A 22,976-nucleotide genomic window follows, 5' to 3' on the forward strand; every position below is an offset into this window, starting at 1 on the left:
AGAGAACACAAGTTCCAAAGGAAATTTTGAAGTACTAGATGACACAGGGTAGGGAAGTTGATGACTTTTGCCCTGTTGACATGCATCACAAACTGTTTCACTAGAGGATTCTCCTAAACATGGGAGATTATTGCTACTGATAACTTTTTTAACAATAGAGGAGGATGGATGACCAAGACGGCTGTGCCACCTTGACTCAGGTAGCTTGGTGGCGCTCATGGCTTGTTTTATTGAAGATGCAGGAAGAGGATATAGGCCTTTGTGACATCGTCCCTTAAGAAGTGTATTCTTCGTTGCCTGATCCTTGATCAAAAAGAAGTTGGGGTGAAATTCAAGAAAGGCTGAGTTATCAGTAGCAAGACGGTGAACTGAAACGAGATTTTTCTTGGCTTGTGGAACATAAAGAACATTTTTTAGATGAATATCACGACTAGGAGTGTGAACAGTAGTATGGCCAATATGACTAATATCCATACCTGTCCCATTTGCTGTGTGAATCTGATCAGACCCATGGTACTTGTTCTTCATCGTCAGCTTTTCCAATTCGCCTGTCACATTGTCGGTGGCACCAGTATCCATGTACCAATTTGTGTCCACCCCATAAGAGTTTGTGGCCGCAGCCACCAATCTCTGATCTGGCACATAATCTTCTTCGAACCTGTGCCAACATTCAGCAGCAGTATGCCTTCTTTTGAAGCATACCTGACACAAGGGCTCTTCATCGGATGAAGCCCTTTGACTATTGTTGTAGTTATGGTTGGAGTTGTAGACACGACCACGCCCTTGGCGTCCTCCAGGGGTTCCACGACCACCATAGCCGCCGCGAATTCCATTGTTTCCTCGGCCTCCTTGCTGCATGTAGCCTCCACGAGACTGGCCACGGCCGCGGATATTTTTCCCGCGACCACGTCCGCGACTAGCTGCGTTGGCTGATCCTCCCTGGTTCCCTCCATAGACAAGATCCATACGAGTTTCAAAACTGAGGAGCTGTGAATAAAACTCACCAAGAGTGATTGACTCCACTCTAGTGCAGAGAGACGTGACGAGCGGATTGAAATCTTCGCCAAGCCCGGTGATGATGTACTCGATCAATTCTTCATCTTCTAGCGGCCTTCCTGCCGCTTTCATCTCGTCGCCTAGGGCCTTCATCTTGCCAAAGTACTCCGCAACGGACGAACTCCCTTTTTGGGTAGTCGCCAATGCAATCCGTGTGTTCACGGTTCTTGCCCGCGTCTGTGACGCGAACATGTCTTCTATGATCTTCCATGCTTCTGCAGCCGTTGCACATGTAGCAACCTGCAAGAGAATGTCCTTGGACAGGGAATTAAGGAGATAGCTAAGGACCTGCTGGTCCGTTGCTTCCCAATCCTCCAGTGCCGGATTTGGCACTCTGATCTCCTTGTCATCGGCGCCTTTGGTGACAAGTTCTGCAGCGGGTGGTTGAGAGGCGCCGGTGAGGTATCCTTGAAGACGAGCACCACGTACTGCAGCCCGAACTTGCGCCTTCCATAGCGCATGGTTGGACTTCGTCAATTTCTCGGCAATGGGCTGGCCGAGAAGAAGATTGGAGGCGGCAGATGAGCTAGCTATGGCAGATGCAATCTATTTTGACTAGATGGCTCTGATTACCATGTAGAAATTTTGGGATGAAGCGTTTCTTTCTGGAGTATATTTGATAAATCGTGTTCCTAGTAGAACCACTGGATATCGCACACCTCTCGAATTACTTTTTCAGCAAAAACCAGACTACACGTCCATGAGAGTTTTTGGCTGTGCTTGTTGGCCTAATCTTCGTCCATATAGTGCTCACAAACTTCAGTTTCGATCTAAACAATGTGTCTTTCTTGGCTATAGCACTCTTCACAAAGGATATAAGTGCTTAGATGTGTCCACTGGTCGCGTCTATATTTCTAGGGATGTCGTCTTTGATGAAACAGTTTTCCCCTTTTCCAAACTTCATCCCAATGCAGGAGCTCGTCTTCGATCTGAAATCCATTGTCTCCATCCAACTCTCTTAAATCCGACTCATGGAGAAGAACATTCAGTAGGCCAATTTACTAATCATCCAGCAGAAATTGCTAATGATCTTGTTGCAGTGCAACAGGGAGGAAATTCTCACTTGATTGCAGGAAACACATCAACTGACGGATGTTCACCAGACGCAGGACATGAGGCTGATATGGCTGGTGAATCTGCCTTGGGATCGGCAGCTGATCAGGCATCTGGAGCGGCATCAGGTGCGAGCCAATCTATCCCGGGTGAATCGGCGCCCGCCACTGCTCCTCTGCCGGGCGGTACTGGCGCTGCCACATTACCTCCTCCTGCGAGCATGGGGGGAACCAGCGGCTCGCCTTCGGTGCCAACAGGATCGGCTGGTTTAGCACCAACAGGGATGTCATCAGAATCTTCTGCGCCACAAAGACCCAGAACAAGATTGCAAAGCGGGATTCGCAAAGATAAGGTATATACTGATGGCACTGTTAGATACAGTTTATTTTCTTCTACCGGTGAACCATATACTGTTGAAGAAGCTTTAAGTGATTCGCATTGGAAAGCAGCTATGCAAACTGAATATGATGCTTTGATTAAAAATAAAACATGGCACTTGGTCCCTCCTCAGAAAGGTATTAATATTATAGGATGCAAATGGGTGTATAAAATCAAACGTAAAGCTGATGGCAGTCTAGACAGATATAAAGCTCGATTGGTAGCTAAAGGTTTCAAGCAAAGATATGGTCTTGATTATGAGGATACTTTTAGTCCGGTGGTAAAAGCAGCTACTATTCGTACTGTCTTGTCTATAGCTGTGTCTAGAGGATGGAGCTTACGGCAGCTTGACGTTCAAAATGCCTTTCTGCATGGTATATTAGAAGAAGAAGTTTACATGCAACAACCTCCAGGTTTTGTAGAAAAATCCAAGGAAAATTATGTTTGTAAATTGGACAAAGCTTTGTATGGATTAAAACAAGCGCCAAGAGCCTAGTATTCTCGTCTTAGCACTAAACTTATTGATCTTGGTTTTCGGCCTTCAAGAGCTGATACATCATTGTTTATTTTCAACAAGGGAGGAATCTTTATGTATATTCTTGTATATGTTGATGATATTATTGTGGTCAGCTCGACAGAACAGGCTACGACAGCTTTACTCAAAGATTTACAAAAAGATTTTGCTTTGAAAGATCTAGGTGATCTTCATTATTTCTTGGGAATAGAAGTGAACAAGGTACGGAATGGTATTCTTTTGACTCAGCATAAATATGCTACGGATCTCTTGAAGAAAGTTGGAATGACAGATTGCAAAGCTGTATCTACCCCTCTATCTACCAGTGAGAAATTATCCTTACATGAAGGGTCACTGTTAGGTCCAGAAGATGCTACAAAGTACAGAAGTATAGTTGGGGCGTTACAATATTTGACTCTCACAAGACCGGACATTGCTTTCTCAGTAAATAAAGTATGTCAGTTTTTGCATGCACCTACTACTGTTCACTGGGCAGCTGTGAAGCGGATATTAAGGTATATTAAACAAAATACTCAGCTTGGATTAAATATACATCGCTCAATGTCAACATTAGTAAGTGCATTCTCGGATGCCGACTGGGCTGGTAATGTTGATGATAGAAAATCTACAGGTGGATTTGCTGTATTTATTGGATCAAACTTAGTATCCTGGAGTGCTCGTAAGCAAGCTACAGTATCAAGATCTAGTACAGAGTCAGAATATAAAGCTATGGCTAATGCAACTGCAGAAATTATGTGGGTACAAACTTTACTCAAAGAATTGGAGGTTAAAAATCCACATGCAGCAAAATTATGGTGTGACAATCTTGGTGCTAAATATTTGTCAGCTAATCCAGTGTTTCATGCTAGAACCAAACATATTGAGGTTGATTTTCATTTTGTTAGAGAACGAGTAACTCAGAAACTTTTGGAGATTGAGTTCATCCCGTCTGGAGATCAGATTGCAGATGGTTTTACAAAGCCTTTGTCTGTAAGATTATTTGAAAATTTCAAGACTAATCTTAACCTCAGAAGGTTATGATTGAGGGAGACTGTTAAGAAAGGTTATAATTAGATAAGTTTCCATTGATTGTAAACGTGAAGCAACAAGGATATGCATTGGTCTAGAACTCCTATAGATAGAATTGTTAATATTAGATTTTCTTGTAATGGAGTCCTGACCGAACTTCCTATTGTCTCACGTATATATGTAACGCCATGAGGAGGGCTTTTCTCCGATCATTGAATTAACACGCAGCCGGTGCATCGACCCAAGATAGGGCGACACCGTTCTTCCTACTGCCCTCTGATTTCTACATGGATCCATAAAAAAAGGAGAAAGGGCAGAAACCGGCATCCAAGAGGCTCGCCATCTACCTCCGCTCGCAATCCCGCTCGAAATCCATCCCCCTCGCTAGCCATATTTGCTGAGGCCTCGCACTCGCAATCTCGACCTCTCCCTCTCGCAGAGGCTCCTTTCCCGTGCCGCTCGCCCCCTTCCGCCGGCGCGCCGTCGAGCCCGCACAGCTCCCGCGCCCCCTCCTGCCGGCGCGCCGTCGAGCTGGCGCAGCTCCTGCCGGCGGCGCCGTCGAGCCTGCGCCCTCTCCTGCCTGCCCGACGCCGAGGACTAGGTGCTGTGCGGGTGTGTGTCTCCCTTAAATTTTGGTGCTCCAAGGAAAGGGAGGCGAGGGAGCTCGCTCTGCTCGGCGCCATGGCTGCTAGACTTTGGTTGGAAGGCAGAGGAGAGGGGCGCCGGGGCTGCTCTACTGTCCGTGGGGAAAGCAGAGGGGGAGGGGAGCTGGGCCGCTGCCGGCATGGATAGAGAAGAGGAAGAAGGTGGCGGCGCTGACTGCTGGAGAGGGAGAAGGTGGAGGCGTCATGGCCGCAGGGGAGAGGAGCCGAGGTGGAGGTGAGCTCGGTGGATTTGAGTAGGAAGGGGTGATTTGAAATTTTGAATATGGATAGTTAAGGATTTGGCTAGTCCGTTGGAGTATACCTAAATATGGAGAGCGAATCTTAGCTAAATGACAATATTGAGAGTGAGAGATTTGGCTTGGTTTTTGGAGATGCTCTTACGACGGTCATCCGGAGAGAGATTTGGAGGGTTCCGTGAAAAAAGAGGAAATGGGGATGGGTGCTATCACTCGGCAAGGTCTCTAAAGTTATAGTAAAGTTATATTTTGACATGATTGTTTTCTTATACTATTCTAGCCAAAGTTTCACTTTTTTTATAACAAAAGTTTATATCTTGTAAGGATTAGCGTTTTTATTTAAAATACGATCTTTGAAATTGAAGGTTTGTACTCGCACTATAAAAAGAGATAGGAGTACTAGCTCTCTCGATCGTTAGCAGACAAACGGATAGAATCACTTGACAGTGTGATTGATGGCTTAAGTGTGAGTGCGACTTCGAAGGCGGAAGTGTTGCTTGTACAAGCCACATAGAATCCCTTGCCTTCTTGTCCTGTTTGCATCTGTCACCCGACATATCGTATCAAATAATCAAAAGTAAACTTTACCGAGATCAGCTTTGGCCCAATCAATCAATCATCATGTTGATGGAATAAAGCGTACAAACAAAATATTAAATACCTCAACTTCTCAAGACCTCAGGACTCCAAATTCAAAAGGCCCACTGGGCTTTACCACCTCACGGGATAAAATTGTGGTTTGGTAGGCGCTGGGCTTGTCAGAGACGTGACATTGGGCCGGTCCTTACGATTTCATACCGTCTACGGCCCAATAAGGCACACAAAAGCAGAGAAGCCCAGGAAGTGGCCATTATTATCCCGCCATTTCCCCAAACCCCAATCCCCGCTTCCCGCCACACCCTCTGCCCCGCCCCCCGCCGCTTTCCGCCCCCTCCTCCTCCCATGGCGCCGCCGTCGGCGGCCACGCGCAGGAAGCTGCAGCGCAAGTTCCGCCTGCGCGGCTTCACGCTCAAGGTCGAGGCCCTCGAGGAGGCGGCCGCCTTCCTCGAGCGCTTCCCCGAGGCCGAGGACGACGCGCTCGACCTCCTCCTCGACGAGCTCGACAAGGAGCCGCGTAAGCCGCTCCTCCCTCCGCTTGTCGTCTCGTCTCCTGTTGTTTTTTTGGTGGCTGTAGTCTTGATGCCTGTGGCCCTGGGCGCCCGCGCGGTGCGCGCAGTGCAGTCTTCGATACTGGATCGGGACGCGGTCCGGCGCGTGGTGGCGCTGCTCGTCGAGGCGGAGGAGGCGGTCGATGCGGCGTCGCCGGCGGTCACCAGCGCCCGGTCCGCGCTGCGGGTGGTGGACGCGTTCCTCGTGCCGCGGTTCCACTACGACCCAATCAAGAAAGTGTTCTACGAGTATGTGGACGCTGCCTTTTCTCCTGTAGATCTGGGCAATTCGCTACGGGGGTTGTGCTGTTCTGTTCCCTTTCATTGGGCTTCACTGTTGAACTTGGTCTAAATATGGCTGGCTATTTAGCTAAATCGGATGCTAAAATAGTGATTTTGGTTGATGGTCGGGTAGCTTCTGCCACAAAAGCATTATTTATGTATCTGGTTGCTTAAATCTGACATGAACTCTTTTTGTTAATTTGCAGAGTAGGTGTATTAGTGTAGCTTGTGTGGACCCTATATTTACAATTTACTTTAGAAAAAGACAAACTCCTGTTTCTACAAGTTTAAAAGAAACTGTGTTAGATGAATCCTTTTTTGAGTTCAGGAAATCGCTGCTGACAAATTCGCCATTTAATTAGCCTGGTCATGTGGATTAGGGTTTTAGAAAATGAGCTCATTTTCTTACTAAGAAATTTCATGTTGAGCACATAACTTGCTGAAAGAGCTCGTTTTCTGTATTATTTGGCCATATTTTGGGAATTGGGAGGTAGCGATTACAAAGCCCTTATGTTTCTGTCGTTGACCATATGCTGGGATTTTCTATGCATAACAGGCACACTGGCAGATTACCTATCCATGGAGAAGCTGGAGATAAAGCTTCCCTTTATAGGGACAGGTACCAAGTGCTACTTCAGAGGCTATCTCGCGATAAATATTTCTCTAAGCCAGCTTTTGACATGGTTGTGACTGAAGATAGCAGTTGCGAGGTATTTGTCCATGCTATGTTGTATCTGTCTATCATAGATTGATTTCTTTAATCCTTACGACTTGACTCCAATTCTGCAAAGAATATCATTAAACCACTTTTTACAATTCGTTTTTTGTTTGTTATTCTTTCTATGTGAAGTAGCTTATACCTTTTCTTTTCCATTTAGATTACTTCTATACAGTCTCTAATTGGGTGCACTGGACGGAGATGGATTATGGGGGTCATTTCACAGTTGGAGGAGCGCCAGTTCTACTTGGAGGATCTTACTGGAGCAGTTCCAATTGACTTATCAAATGCCATATCCTAAAAATGCAGTGTTATTTTACCACTGATGGCTCGTTACCATTACATTCATGTGAATAATCTATTAAACTGATATATTTTTTCTTTATCAAATAAAAATGTGTCAACTTTAAACTTCCTCCAGTCACCTTTGAACGAGGGTATGCAAAGGAATTTCCTCCTTTTTTATATAGGTTAACATAACATAGAAGACTAAGAACATTTGCAGCATGTTTTTACCAACATCTGGCATTATCCATGTGGGTTCGATGATTGTTGAGAAAGCATTACCACTTTCCTTAATATATAACACAAAATCACGTCAGGTTTTTTTGTTGAAAATACTGTAATCGTGGCCGAAGGGGAGCTGCTTTCAAATGGCATTTTCCAGGTCTATGCGATTTGCATTTCATTGAAAATTTTCCAGCTCTTTGCTGTATTATTTATTCTAATAATGCAATTATGATCAAATTATGCGCAGGTTAATACATGTGGGTTTCCTCCCCTAGAGGACAGAGAAGCATCACTTTCATTACTCATGGGTCTTGATTTCTTTGGGGGAGGTGTACTACCAACTGAAGAAACAGTAAGTTCGATAACTCATAAAAATTTGGTGGGAGCCTCTCCCCCCAAATTGCTCGAAATAAAAGAGTTCAATATTCATTCTAATTGTTGAATAATTAGGTCTTGTCAAAAATATCTTTACTGATATTTTTTTTGCTACAATTGATAACCAACAGCTAAGATTATCATCACTCGAAAAAAAGGCTGTGAATGATATGTTTGTCATACTTTCGGATGTTTGGCTGGACAATCCTGAGGTATTTCTCTTTTACATTAGTTCTTGATTTTGTATTACAATCATTATTGCGTCCTACTCTCAGGATGTTTATATGTGTTATCTCGTAGAGAAGACTATGGAGAAGTTGGCTATTGTTCTTGATGGTTATGATAGTGTGGAAGTGGTGCCTTCCCTCTTTGTTTTGATGGGCAATTTCTGCTCTCGTCCCTGCAATCTAGCATTCAATTCTTTTGAAGAACTAAGGTATGACTTCCTGTTCCATTAGAGATGGCTGAAAGTTGTATGCTCTTTGTTCTTGCTATTCCAGTGCAAGATTAGCATCAACTGTGTATTTTCACACAGATTGCAATTTGGAAAGCTTGGCGAGATAATTGCAGCTCGATCTAGATTAAAGGAGCATAGCCGTTTCTTATTCGTTCCAGGTCCTGATGATGCAGGTACTCCAGACTTAATGATACACTTTTAACTCAATCTAGATTTAGATGGACCATGTTATGGCTATTAGTTTGGTCCATTCTTTTTATATCCTAGCTTTACTATGTTATTTTAGATGTACAACATTTTCTGTGATAGTAGTAGTGATAAGACACTATAAATTAGCTTGTTCACTGATATAGTGCCAACTGCCTCCCCTGATAACTGCAATGAGATGTTTCTTTGTTTCTTCATTACTTGACATGCTGTTTTTACTTGAAAACAATTATGCAGGCCCTTCTAAAGCTCTCCCAAGGTGCGCACTTCCAAAATATCTAATTGAAGAAATTCAGAAGCACATCCCAAATGCAATATTCGTAAGCAACCCCTGCAGGTTTGTCATGTAACTAATGCTTAAATTCCAACTGCTACCAGGATTATACTAATACAAAGATGTGCACGTCAAACACCAGAGTTAATAATAAAATTTTAGGTGTAAAACTAGTATGGCTTCCAGTATGGAAATCTTAAGTATTCAGCCAAAGAAAATCACTGTGTCCAAAATGATGGAACAGCAGTGTTATTATGTTATGAATCATGCTAATTGTAACGTGCCATCATTGTCTGTAAATATAGCAAAAGGTCAGCAGTCACTCTATGAAGTTAAGCTTTTGATGTACTGCAGTAAATGTTTTTTTTAGTGTTAGAGTATATTCACGGACTGCCATATGTACTGGGGAGGTATCTTACCCCTGAAGTTCGGACGTGCTGCTTCAGCAGCCACAGCCAGACAGGAGCAGCAGGCTTTTTATCAGCACCAATTCCATCGAGCAGCTGCTTGTAGCACTATCCAGCTGCAGCCCTCCTACAGCCATCACAACCGAACACGCTGTATATATACCGCCCGAGAGGCTCAAGCAAATTACCCCACGCAATCTATCCTTCCTACATGGAATGTACTGAAGTTACTGTGATAACTTATGCAGCTATGCTCTCAATTATTTTGGGATCTCTTTACACAATTTCATGATGCACAATGGCAATGGATACATGAAGAGCTTAATCACCATTTTTCATGCTACTCTACTGATGTGCCTAGTATTCTTTTGGATAGGCAGCATAATGCATGCAATATATATCTGTTTTAGGTACTGTGTGCTTCATCTGGTTTATTTTCTGAATCATCGTCCACTGAAATTTCAGTCAGGTCTTGGAAAAAGCTTCATACACTAACCACTAAAGTGATAGATTTGCCACAGAACATCTTGTCCAAACTGTTTCACCAATCTAGATCAAGATGTAATGATCAAAAGTACACTTCAGGTTACATATTTCTCAGTTCCTATGTGTTCCATCTCTAATTCAGGGTGAAGTTTTATACACAAGAAATTGTGTTTTTCCGGCAAGATCTCCTTTACAGGATGCGGCGGTCATGTCTCATTCCTCCAACAACGGAAGAAACAAGTGACCCTTTTGAGCATGTGAGTTAAATGACTTATGTCTTTTTTGTTAATTGTTAGAATAATCCCTTTGAAGACCTTAAACAATCCTTTTCTTCTCAGCTGGTAGCAACTATCACCCATCAGAGTCATCTTTGTCCATTGCCTCTTACTGTTCAACCTATCATATGGAATTACGATCATTGCCTTCGGTTGTATCCAACTCCTCACACGGTAAGTCATTTGAATGTAGTTTGTGCAAATCTTGCCTCAAAACATATTTTCGGGTTATAGTTGCAGTGGATCTTCTCTTGTGCTCATTTGTTAGCTTGAATATGCACAACTCATAAGTGATCTTTTACTGAATAAATATAGCCGCTCTCACCAAAAGTTTGGATGATATAGTACTCATTCTTCTCTTTTCATAACTCCTTCAGATAGTATTGGCTGACAAAAGCGAGCAGAAAGCCTTCAAATACACTGGAATTACTTGCTTTAATCCAGGTTCGTTTGCAAATGATAGCACCTTTGCAGCATACCGACCTTGCACTAAGGAGGTTGAACTTTCTGCACTAGAAGGCTAACATAAAGGGAGAACAAATTGAGACGTACTGACGTGTAGCATCCAACCCAGCATTCTCCTAGTCTTCGATGATATATATTAGAAATGCACATCATCCATCCAGATTGATAGTTGTGGCTCTGGCAGTTAATTAAGGAGCAGGCCATTTCCACTAAGAATCTGGAAAAAACATGGCATCCATGAAGTTGTGTTTCTCTGAAGAGATCTGATGCTGACATCTGATCATAGGCTCAATAGAGGAATAGCAACAGATGGTAATGGTGTTTGTGCAGCAAACATCTCTAGATGGTTTTAACTGACTGACATTGTATGTTTTACCAACATATTTTTACTTGTACCATTCAGAATTCATTGTTGTAAATCATATTAACAAGACCACCTTTTGAGAGCGTTCCTAATTGTTCTATGTCAAGTATCTAATGCTCAAGTTTCTGATCTCCGATGTTTTATCTGATTATTCTGAAAAATGAATCATGTGCTATATCTGGTGGCTCAACAATAGGTGGAACCATACAGAAAACGAATTTCTGTTGACATCGCATCAGCATTTCCGTGTGACACAGTTTGTTGATGAAGACATCTCAACGTAACCACGATTATGTTACTGAGCAGGTCGACACAAACCTCTGTTGGGCAACCTGAGTAAACTCTGAACTCATTGGTAAATTAAAGCTCTGAAAGAGTGCTTCAGCTTTAGGGTCGTGCGTGCTGATGCAGAACACCAGGCTTTAGGGTCGGTACGAATTGACAAGCCTTTCAGGACCCGGAAGCATGTGTCGCATCCTTCTACAGTGCTTGAATTTAGCTCAGCCAGGCATTCAGAAACCTCTGTTACCGTTACTACCCGAGTTAGCTTTGCATCTCGTTCTTGCTTAGTGCTCAGAAATTGCCATTGCCAGACAAGAATCCTTGCTTTTCGGTACATCAGTACATGTTGAGTGTCTCTTCAATATATACGCTAATCTCTAGGATGGCCAGAATGGTTTTGTTAGCGTATGAGAAAATTCTTTGCTAGACTAATATACTTATTTTACCTAGGGTTTATTAGGGAGAAAAGTATCCTGCTAAAAATAGGCTAAGATCAGGTCCATAGCTATTTTTTAACAAATTCCTATGGCATCGTTCTTTTCCTTGCTTATTCCACCATTAAACAGGCGTATCATGCTAATCCAATAATTAGGGCGTTTCTTGTAGTGCGGAATGTAGTTTTAAGGGTTTTTTTACAGGGAATGCAATTTTAAGTTGGAAGATGGTGACTGTTAGTTTGACATATATGAATGTTATCAATATAGGAAAATAATTGTTTTGTGCTAATTGTGGATGAATAAAATCTGCCTGCTGGATGCAAATCCAGGATCCGCAGCTGTCCGCTGGTATGCCGCCAAAGCAAAATGCTTTCAGCAATCACCTTGGAATTGTGCTAGACTCCTAGTGCTCTCATCTCATGCCTGTCAGCTGTTCGATGGACACGGCCTGTCGGGAGTCAGTCCCTTTGCCCAAAGCAGCAAAAGCGATGTGTTCAACCCATCGGAGAAACAAATACTTACCCGTTTCAAATTATAATGTATATCTAGATACATAACAAAATTTATATATTTTAAAAAATCAAAATGATTTATAATTTGAAACGAGAAAAGTAAGATACAAAATCTAGCCTAGTGGTTAGAGCACCTACGTAGCATTCATCACACCTGAGTTCGACTCCCCGTAGAAGCGAATTCAATGGGTCTAAAATAAAAAATTAAAAAAAATAGGTTGAGGTTTCCCTGCTGACTTCGGTCAAAAGATAGAAAGATAAGGTGAAGATGCGATTGGAGGGTTTTGTTGTAGGATTTGTCCATTGGCAAACGTACTAGCTCGGTCACTCCATTACTAGATTAAGTGTGTTGTTTTTAAAACATAACAATCTTTTGAGGAAAGATTTAACAATTTCTATAGGAACATAATATAATAGTAGTAGAAGACAAAATAAAAAAAACTACATATGTATACATATAAGTAACTGGACTGATACCTGCGAAAAATAGCTAATATTTTTGGTAACTGTGGAGTTGATTTGTTGCTACTTGAAAAGGCTCCATTTGCGATTATGCACTGCCTGCATGACACCGCTGTGTTGAAGGCACATTGCAGAGCAGGTTCAGAAGCTGGCATATGCTCAGAGGGGGATGACATAAGGCCCGATAAGGGTTGCCCAGTCTAAACGTAGTAGAGATGCTGGTGCCCCGGTCCAGCTTGCAGGCCGAATAACACGATGGGATTTGTATCGCTCACCTCACCTGAAGAAAATGTGTGGCACAAGGTATGGCTCTAACGTATCTGCGACTGCACCCACCCCCACCCCCCCAAAATCTTCCCTCGTTAAGATCAAATGGTCCATATTTCTTAAGAAAATGTACCTCAAGCACCCCCCCTCCCAACTCCCAAGTACCGTAACACTCATTAAACAAGTAGACAATCAAATTTACCATGATCTTTAAATTTTCACACATTTATTTTTTAAAAAATAAAAACGAATTTCATTTTAATTGTAGGACTTTTTTGTGAATTAAATTGATTAAATACTACTTTTCCAACTATCGAATTTTGGAGATTTTTTTTGGATTTTAGAAGACTATCTTGAGGCTACACAACTTAGGTGAATATCAAAATATAGCATTATGGGAAGAATTTTCATCTCAAATCTATAATATCCATGATGCTAGATCCAAATAAAATAGGTCACTCTTGATTTCTAGTATCTAAACAAAAAATTCTATATATTTGTTTGAAGCTTAGAAGACCACGTTTGGATAAGGAAGCAAAGAGAGAGTTTTCTTTACAGAAACCAAAAGTTACATAAACTTCTTCAACAGTCTAACCACATTTCACTCATGGTCTAACCTCTAAAAGCACATGCGAGCGTGTTGAGCATGTAAAACCATTGCGCATTGTGTGGTTTGCCCATGCCCCACTCAAGTGTTCTCAACCAGCACTCCTGCTCCCTCTCACTGTGTTAACACGTTCTCTCCTTCTCCCATTCACTCTCTCACCCTCATCTCACCAAGCAAGCAAGGGGAAGAAAGAACTCACCTCCTCCCACACCAAAGCCATCTATCTCAGTCAAAGTTTGTCGGGGTTTCACTGAAGGAGGACGTTGCGAGCTACAATGATGATTCTACACGCTTGTATTTCATCATATTACCACCGATTTTATATGCCAATTTCACTACCGTATTTACTTAATACATAGCCTAACATGTTACATATTTCCATAAATTTTCAAGAAAAACACAGTTAGCCGAGAAATCACAAAAACATTAAGTCAACTTTGCTCTTTAAGTTTTACTTTCAATTAGAACATCGTGCCCATATCGTTGGTAATTCATTGAGACTTCTAAAAATATTAGTACAATTTCCATACCTGGTGTATTTTCATTGGATATCCCTACAAGCTTAACTTGTGCTATGCATGATAGTTGTTAGGTATCTAATTTATGCAAGTTCTAGCTTTCACTCATTTTGTTTCGATGCTTATAAATGGGAAACAACTAACATAATACTTACTAATGAATTGGCAAAATGGGGTCTATTTTTACATTATGTGAAGTTGAGTTAAAAACTTTTTTCATGCCGCGATGAAATTAGGTTGTAACATTACCAATGAAGAGATCTGTATAATAGCAAAATATCAAGCTCAACTTGAAGAGAATCGGTAGAAAATTAAGATACTTTGAATTCTAGGCCCACGGCATCATTTTCCTCAGCAACCCATATACATGCCATGCCAGCCAGGGAATCTAACATTCCCTATATTGATTCTTTCTAGAGGCATTGCGATCAAACCATGCAAATTGAAATATTTTATACATTAAAAAAGTATGAAGGGAGTTCACTATGGATATTTTCTATATCTTACGGATGTTCTCACTTGTCGTATTGTAACATATACCAGTGTGCCTGCTTTTGTTCATTCTTTATCTATCTTTAGGATATATTGTTACCAAATGCATGTCTTTAGTTATTCACACTCTACATTAGATATATTGTCAGTGTAGCTGTAAGTTGTTGGTTCATAGCCTAAGGATATTGTTAGTATATTAAATTACTAATTATCTATCCTAAGGATATAGTTCTTACATCTTTAAGTTATTTATTCAATATTTTGAGGATACATACTACAACCACACTTACTATATAAATAGGACCATTGTGGCTTCACTTCCATAGCAACAACACAATACAAACCATCCTATACCAAAGGTTGCAAGGTTGACCTGTAGAAAGAAAAGGAGGTTGTGCAAAGAGTGTCATGGCCGCACCTCATGTTCTCCTGGTTGCTGAGTCTTGTGTCGATCGCCTTGTCGCATCAAGAGTCCTAAACACTTGTAACATTCAAGGTGAAATGACTAACATGAATTTTCCATTTGCATTCAGTAATCAACTTTTCATGATGTCTTGCTTTCTAGGATTTTTAATTCTAAGTTTTATACTTACTGCAAATGTGGGATGTAGTAGTAGTGACTTGTGATGCCATAGATACACTTATGTTCTTGTGTAGTGTTGTGGTCAGAAATTTTTGCAATCAGATGCACTTAAGATACAATAGAAATAATATTTATACTGTTTATAATATATATGTCAATCTATTTTCCTATCTTCAATATTTTTTCTTCACCTAAGTGGTATCATGTTTAATATATATATTGTTATTGTTCTTATTTTGTAGTGACTGTCGTGGAAGGTTCAAAGCAAGCGTTGAAGTTCTTGGAAATGGTATATCAATAGTTGATATGATTGCTATTGACAAAAATATGCTTACTTATTTAGGTTAATTTGATTATTTACTAAATATTTGTCTACATGCACTTGAATACAGGAACATGATGTGCAGTTGATTTTAATGGATTACTGTATGCATGATATGACTGGTTATGATCTTCTGGTTGAGGTGAAGGTAGGTTCCTTTGATGAAAAATAGTTCTACTTTCATCAAATGTTGTGTTGAATGTTTAACTCCTGTGTATTAATACTAAAACATAAATAATTAATAAATACAATTGTTTTCCCTACATAGAAATCACCCAAGGTTAATCATATCCCTGTGGTGATTACATGCACTGAGGACATCCCTGAAAGGATAAAAAAGTGAGTAAATAGAAATATTGTCAAGTCACACATTTGTTACATAATTTTTTTACCTAAGTATTCAATTTGATATGTATTCCTATTTTGTATGAAGGTGCCTTGATGGAGGTGCAAAGGACTATATCATCAAGCCTATCCAAGCTGCCAATGTGCCTCACCTTCTGAGCTACATTTGATGAGCCGACAACGGCTATGAATAAAGACGAAATAATATAACTCTTCTATAGGGTTATATTTCTCGTTACCTAATTATCGCTATTTGGATATGACCATGTATGGTCCTCCTTTATGTCACCATTTGTTCCAATCCATTTGAACTTATGTAAGACTATTGTGACTGTCATAATTTAGATATGAACATGTATGGTCCTCTTTTATGTCGTCATCTGTGTGTGGTCTGTTCGAACTTCTATATAAGACTATTGTGTGACTTCTTAGTGTTTTGTGTCTTCATGATCATGCCTTTGCATTACAAACTAGTTAGAGAACTTAGAAGAACATCATACTAAGATTCATTGTCGTTTTAGAGGTCTAGTGATTATCACATGTCATGTTACACATAGTAAATATGTTGTTCTCTTATTAATGTTACCACTTCATTATTACTTGCAGTGGAGGATATAGGCTCATATTTTATTCAAGATCTCCCTCCTCGCATTTGTTTACTCCTCCAGTTCATCCCCTCCAAAATCTGCCATGAAAAATTGCAGCAAGAACCATTTAGAATCACTCACTATTGCTGGGACAGATGGCAGAAGAGATAGAGTCAATATGTCGGTGTAGAGCCAAGATATTAGTGTAAGAACTAGACTTGACCATTTTTTGGACGGGCTGAAAAAAGGTTAATTTGGCCCTAAAAATCGTACCGAGTCCCATTCCATGGGCAACTTTGGGCCGGGTTCTGGCCTCCCACTCCTTTTTATTTAAAATAATTAAATTAAATAGCTGGGCTAGGCTTGAACAGGCTAAAGAAACTTTAGGGCTGGTTTCCTTTGACCAAGTTCAACTCTACAATACTCATGGGCGGGCTAAAACCCAGTGGGCTTAGTCTAAGCTTGTGGATTGGACCTAAAATTTTCAGGTCTAGTAAGCACTCATCATGCTCCTGGAGGTAGCCTCCCTTGTTTATCTTAAGCATGAACTATCCTAATTCATCATCCTCTTAGGACGAAAACACCAATTTCTTCCAAAAACAATAACATAACAACAAATTTCTATCCACCAGTATACATTAATAACATAGCACAAAGTTTCCTGTCCAAGCTTTGTCCCCAGGTACAATACTTCAATTACTACTATCCAACAATGTTTCTAAACTCTGCTTCAAGTTCAAGCTTCTGAACATGGTTCTGCGAAATTCCTCATAGCCTTTTCACAATTTTATCTTTTAAGATGAACATTTGGTTTCCAAATTCATTCATCCTTCAAATCATGATTTGGACATGCAGCCCAGGAGAATCCGTGTTTGCTTTTTACTACTAAAGTGTCATAGTGAAATCACTTACAAATTTACATTACATATTTTATTTGATAGAAGAAGCATTTGTTGATAACAAGATTTTAGATCAGATATTTACGGGGTTAAGTACCACAGGTACCCCAAAGATGAACCTCAAGGGCCTAAGTAAGGATTAGCCAGCCACTGTTAGGTGGCCCGACCCACCAGGATAGGAGCGTAACCAGCGCCGGCCCACCAGTGGGAAAAGGCGCACAGTCCCGGCAGCACCCTGGACATGTGGCGCCCTCCCAACCTATGATGTAGCCATGGGAGTCGGAGGCCCGAGCTGATCTCGGGAGAGAGCCCAACCTCGAGATCTCATAGGAAAGGCGCGAAGCAGCATTAACTGCGCTGGATTTGACAAGACATGCACGCCCCTTCCTCGACAGCCGGGGTAGGGGCCCCACCTACGGACCGGAGGACCAGCAGGAGCGCCCCTGGTCAGTCGGGCCATCATGACACCGCGACCGGCGCTCACGCCGGCCACGCCACCCTCCGTCAGCTCGATGGGATAGTTCGTACCGGGTCACCCTCAACCGTACGATAGCTAGCGGGCCCCACCTCGGACCAACGGTAACGATAGCAGGGCATCCGACCTTCCGGCCACTGTGAGGTGGTTGGCCCTAATGAACAGACAAGAGGTCCGCCCCCGGCACATCAGGAGGGGTGTGCCGCAAGTACGGCGGCGCCATCTGTCGGTGTTTTACCACCACGCCCACCGAGGGAAACCCCAAGGTGGTGAGTTTGTAGATAGGGTGTCGCCGAGATCAGAAACTCGAAGGTGCAAGGAACATAAAGTTTAGACAGGTTCGGGCCGCCGAGAGCGTAATACCCTACGTCCTGTATGGTTTGTATTGCCTTAGGTGGTGATCGGGTGATCGAATATTTGGAGAGGATCCCTGCCCGCCCTTACATAGTTTGGACGGACAAGGTTACATGGAAATCCTAGTTGGATACGAGCCCAGGAGTTCTACCCGAGTACTTTTCGAGTAGTTTCCTACTTTCTCCGACTAGTTTTACTACTGTATGAGTAGTCCTACTACACGAGTAGTTACAATAGATGTAGGGCGTGGGTGTGATATTCAGGTACTTAGCATTAAAACACACTAGATTCTAATATAAAGTGTGTGTGTTTGATCTTTTGTATGTATGTATGCTAAAACTTTAATGCAAAGGCAAAAGGATCTTTTTATAATTCTGGAAAATTTAGGTCCTTTGGTGTAAAATGGGTGAGAATGGGAGGTAAAATCAAAACATGTGAAGGTTATTTTGCAAAAAGGTAAGAACTTACTTTTAAACCACAAATAGAGGTGAAACTACCCTAAGGATTCAAGTGGAGTGTAGATTTTAAATAGAATTTTGTGAAGTTTGAAGTTTTGACAAGTTTTAAATTAGATTCAAATTCTTAACTCTTTTGAAACTGAACCTTGAAGCAAAGTTGTAGATCTTGCTAAACTCTACACTTTTGCTTTTGGGCACATTTTCATTTGAGCTATGGTTTGAAAGTTGTATTTGCTTTACATTGGAGTCCCTGCATTTTTGGGAAAATCGCAGATCAGTCCTCATCGTCTACCTCCAGCCCCTCCTCTCTCTGTTCTCTCTGCGCCTGACCCCGCCGCTCTCGCCGGCTGATTTCCCGAGCTCCAGCTGCCCCGCGCCGCTCTTCTCTGCGCCACGTGCCACTCCAGCGCCACGTACCGCTCCCCACCCTGCGCTGGCCCTCTCCCTGCTCCTCCACGTCGCGCCGCCGCCGCCCGAGCCGCCACGCGTGCCGCCGAGCTTTCCAGCACCTGCTCTCGCTAGCCGTGCCTCCTCCTCGACTTGAAGCGCGTCCCTGAGCATCCCGTGACCTCACTCTTGCCTTCACGCACTCACATTTCCGTTGCCTTTCTTCTTCCCGAGCGCGACGCCTTGCCGGAGCTCCGCCGCAGCTCCTGCTCGCCGTCGTCAGCCGTCTCCGCCGCCTCCCATCCCCGATCCAATGCTCCAGTAGCACCGCCGCCACCCACTGATGCTCACAGACCCGTCCAATTTCATTTTCCTGCACTAGAGCAGCCGGACCCCAGCGCCGGTGAGCTCGAGCTCCGCCGCCGTTCGGTCTCGCTGTCGTCCCGACGCTTCGCCGCCTCTCAGCCCCGGCCAAGTACACCACCAGCACCACATCCCCCCGAGGAAGCTTTCTAGCTAATTCCCCACCGCCCTCCAGCACTCCGGTCACCGGAACGCCATCGCCGCCCCTCGGAGCCCCGCCGCCCGCCCCTGTTCGCCGTCGACTCACCGCCTCGGCCCCTCTCTTCTTCAACACCGGCCACCCCCGTGACAGCCGTGAGCTCCTGAACCTTTTCCCCCACTTTCCTCTCGCTGCCGGTGAGCCCCCTCGTTGGAATTTGGTCGCCACCGATCGACATCCCTGTGTAACCCGGCCAAGGATCCAATTGCAAGGATTCAAATCTTTTCAGGGGCCTTTCTGTGGAAAAACCAGTACCCCCATTTCAAATCAGCCAACTTTGAAAATCCATATGAATTTGTAAAAAAATCCAAAAATTGTCAAACTAATTTTGTTGTACTCTAGAAGTCTATCTCTACAACTTTTGTTACTGAAGTGCAGTTTGAAACCAAATATTTTTAGAGTTATTTTAAAGTTTATCAAAAGGGTATCTTGAGTATAACTTTTACATGCTAGCTCTATTGCTTATGATTTTTGGTGTGTAGCTTAGGGTATAAGTGAGCTTGTGTGATAATTTCACTTACATTACTGAACCCTAGCTTAAATTTCACTTACATTGCTGAACCCTAGCTTGAACTAATTTAAACTTATGCAAATCAAGCTTGAAATGGTTTAAATTTATTCAAGCATGTTACTAAGGTTTTCATGCTTAGATCTTTTTACCATATGATGTTCTGTATTTGAATAGTTCATAATAAATCTTTCAAGAATTTATAGCACTGTTTTACCTAAGGTTTGAATTTAAACTTAAAATTAAAACTTAATTCAAATGCTTTAGTTTTTATTTTTAGAAAATTATGAAAAATTCATAGTAAGCTCATCTATTAGAAGTAAGCTTACCCACAAAAATTCAAGGCCATAATCTTTATGGATTTTAAAATAAAAATCAAACTTGTTAACCAAATTCAAATAATTCAATAATTAAGATACCAATAATAGGGTTAAATTTGAAATTCTTGTATTATGAAGTTATATTTATCCATTATTAGATTGCAACTTTATCGTGAAGTAAAATTATTAACTCAATAATCATCTAATTCAAATCATTGCATATCATGCAGAGTCAATGACACTCGACGACGGGGACTACGAACTAGTTGCGGAACACGAGCAAGGGTTTTCCGAAAACCACTTGAACATCGCCGAGGATATAATCGAAGCCCCGAACCAAGGTTCGGAAGTCCTTGACATCCCTGACCCCAGCCCCGCTCAAGAAGGCAAGCCCCGATGCATAACCCAGTATTTTAAATTACTACACTTGTACAATTTTATACTTATATAAAAATCTATATGATGCATTAAGTCTAGGAGTTGAAATGGAACCCTAGATGCATGAACCTTAGAAACCTATGTATTGTGCCTGAGTCCTTATCGAACAGATGCTTTGCTAATAGGACCGGCAGAAGTCGAGTGATTTCCTGACACTCGCGCGATATAGGAGTTGAATGTTTACTATTATGCAATCACTATAAGGATGATGGACGGGGTCATGTGCAGTATCATGAGTTGGAAGGTTACCCCGTCTATGTTGATAAAAGTTGCTAAGGTCGCAATGTGTGGTAGCTATGGTTAAGCGTTTGAAAGTACTAGCCACATGCCGTGAAATATGGAAAGCGGTAAGCCTAGTAACCAATCGGCCCGAGGAGTGGACATACCTCCCACCACTCATAATTTGGTTTTTCGCACATGCACCGACGTGCGGGAATACGTTCCGTACAGCGGACAGGAGTACGGTCATGTAGTCGCGCTACAGACGTACGTCCTGCACATTGGATGTGCGTATGGTCCTACAGTCGCTTGTGGTGTCCCTGATCCACGAGTCGAAATGAAAGGCAAACGGTTGCTTCGGAATGATCATTGGATGTTCCAAGCGTGTGTTATCACCATAATTTGACAGGGCCAGATGATGGGCCGAGAGCAACATGGGCTGAAGGAGATCATCGTGACGGTTTGCGAATCGGCTTCTGTGCGAGCATATTAAGGGCCGGGATGGCCGTGCGTTTAATAAGGATAGTTTAAATATAGTAATTTAGAGATTGTATCGTAATCAGCTAGGGTTAGTTAAAAAGATCAAGTCTCCGGATTATAAATATGTATCATGAGATTCAATAATCAATCATTCAATATTCACAACAAACTCTCGGCGCATCGCCACCCCTTTCCCAAGGGTTTCTCCATGTAATCGACATGTTGCTCCGATCATGCTCTGCATGGTCGGGGCAGCGTCATATCTATCTGTTTATCTTTGTGTTTCTCATACTGAAGCGTTGTTGATGGCGAGTAACACTAGTTATCTTAAACGATTGTGATACTGCATTAGTTCTTAATAGTATATCTTTGCTCTGCTTGCTGTTCGTAATCGTTTAGCTGCCTTTGTGCGTGATCCTAGGTGCAAGGGCAGCACCTTGCTCTGTTCTCAATTAGTAGATCTAATATGTTATGGTAATTATTTGTATTACAAGGATTTGGTTTAATATCCGTATGATTAGGCCCTTCAAATGGGTTGAATGTTCCGGCTGCATGTTTGGTGCTTTATGGTAATCTAAGGAGGGATTGTTTCGGGAATCGGCTTATTAGTTGGTTTTTAGGCCACTTTTTAGGTTAGCGTCTTATTATCTTTCATGTTCATTAGACTTAACCACGCGTAGGATGTTCCGGTTACACGGTGAAGACTTTTACTGTCATAGATTGGATTAGCTTGGTGATTATAGAGCATGCTTTTATCTTTTCTATCGGATTCGTACAAGAAATTTGAATATTAGTAGAATCAATATGTTAAACGAGTACAATCGGCTTCTTTCAGCCGATTTTGAGGGTTACCCGGAGGTCCGACCTAGTACAAGAACAGGTCCGACCCAGTGCAGAGGCACCATCGGCTCTTCTAGCTGACCTTGGGAGTCATTTTAAGAGCCGATCGTGGCTCAGACTAACGTTTGACATGGCTGTGCGTGCAGGGAAATAACTGATAATGACTTCTACACCTTCCTGATCAGGTATAGGTCAGGTGGCACGCCTAGCACTTCACCAAGCCAGGGCGTGTGCCGGACTTCTGGGCCGTTGACCGAGGGACCGGGACCCACCAGCCGTATCGGAAGCCTCCCGGCTCCTCGTGTTGCCTGTCGCTGCTTGCCGGTGGGTTTTGACCGACAACACATTATGGCACGCACAGTTGGACCTCATCGACTACTTCATCGACTACATCGACTACTTCCTTCGACTACATCGACTACAATCGACTGCATCATCTTCTTCGGGTACATCGACTTCCGCTATCAAGATGCCGAACGAGAACCCGATTACCTATGAAGAGCTGTCTGATGAGCACAAACAGAAGTATAATGATATAAAGGATCTTTTTGAAGCCGATCTCATCGGCTCATTCGAAAGGACCCGTCACCATGGCATCAGATGGAAGGGATTTTCATCTGAAGGTGCACTCGACGAGGTGGATCTGTCTACTCCTACAGAAGAACGCACTCGAGCTCTCCGCCAGGAAGTCAACTACATGGTGGCTCATTCGTTACATTGACA

General features: G+C 42.5%; 2 protein-coding genes and 1 non-coding gene across 3 annotated transcripts; 2 read left to right on the forward strand and 1 right to left on the reverse strand.

Moving 5' to 3' along the window:
• Positions 1-971: 971 nt before the first annotated feature.
• LOC112898645 lies at positions 972-1,110 on the reverse strand. Its single transcript, XR_003229906.1, has one exon. It is a non-coding gene; the product is annotated as a small nucleolar RNA Z247 (small nucleolar RNA).
• A 4,763-nt stretch (positions 1,111-5,873) lies between these two features.
• On the forward strand, positions 5,874-10,991 carry LOC112897597 (DNA polymerase epsilon subunit B). Its single transcript, XM_025965943.1, has 13 exons — positions 5,874-6,045; positions 6,148-6,328; positions 6,918-7,071; positions 7,240-7,371; positions 7,669-7,746; positions 7,837-7,941; positions 8,096-8,176; positions 8,270-8,400; positions 8,500-8,594; positions 8,866-8,965; positions 9,938-10,052; positions 10,134-10,244; positions 10,448-10,991. The coding sequence occupies exons 1-13, from the start codon at positions 5,874-5,876 to the stop codon at positions 10,592-10,594; spliced, it is 1,602 nt and encodes a 533-aa protein (XP_025821728.1). The 3' UTR covers positions 10,595-10,991.
• Positions 10,992-14,884: 3,893 nt separating this feature from the next.
• Positions 14,885-15,896, forward strand: LOC112896339 (two-component response regulator ORR12-like). The gene is made up of 5 exons (XM_025964282.1): positions 14,885-14,972; positions 15,302-15,348; positions 15,452-15,529; positions 15,650-15,720; positions 15,815-15,896. The coding sequence occupies exons 1-5, from the start codon at positions 14,885-14,887 to the stop codon at positions 15,894-15,896; spliced, it is 366 nt and encodes a 121-aa protein (XP_025820067.1).
• Positions 15,897-22,976: the final 7,080 nt, after the last annotated feature.

Source organism: Panicum hallii, chromosome 6 (assembly GCF_002211085.1).
Source record: "Panicum hallii strain FIL2 chromosome 6, PHallii_v3.1, whole genome shotgun sequence".
Taxonomy (NCBI): Eukaryota; Viridiplantae; Streptophyta; class Magnoliopsida; order Poales; family Poaceae; genus Panicum; species Panicum hallii.

What these genes read in the sequence shown, in the direction of transcription:
- LOC112896339 (XM_025964282.1), top strand. Translation starts at nt 14,885, where the DNA reads ATGGCCGCACCTCATGTTCTCCTGGTTGCTGAGTCTTGTGTCGATCGC. An exon ending in CGTTGAAGTTCTTGGAAATG is followed by an intron (nt 15,349 to 15,451) that starts GTATATCAATAG and finishes ACTTGAATACAG; the next exon opens with GAACATGATGTGCAGTTGAT. An exon ending in ATCTTCTGGTTGAGGTGAAG is followed by an intron (nt 15,530 to 15,649) that starts GTAGGTTCCTTT and finishes TTCCCTACATAG; the next exon opens with AAATCACCCAAGGTTAATCA.
- LOC112897597 (XM_025965943.1), top strand. Translation starts at nt 5,874, where the DNA reads ATGGCGCCGCCGTCGGCGGCCACGCGCAGGAAGCTGCAGCGCAAGTTC. An exon ending in CGAGCTCGACAAGGAGCCGC is followed by an intron (nt 6,046 to 6,147) that starts GTAAGCCGCTCC and finishes CGGTGCGCGCAG; the next exon opens with TGCAGTCTTCGATACTGGAT. An exon ending in CTGAAGATAGCAGTTGCGAG is followed by an intron (nt 7,072 to 7,239) that starts GTATTTGTCCAT and finishes TTTTCCATTTAG; the next exon opens with ATTACTTCTATACAGTCTCT.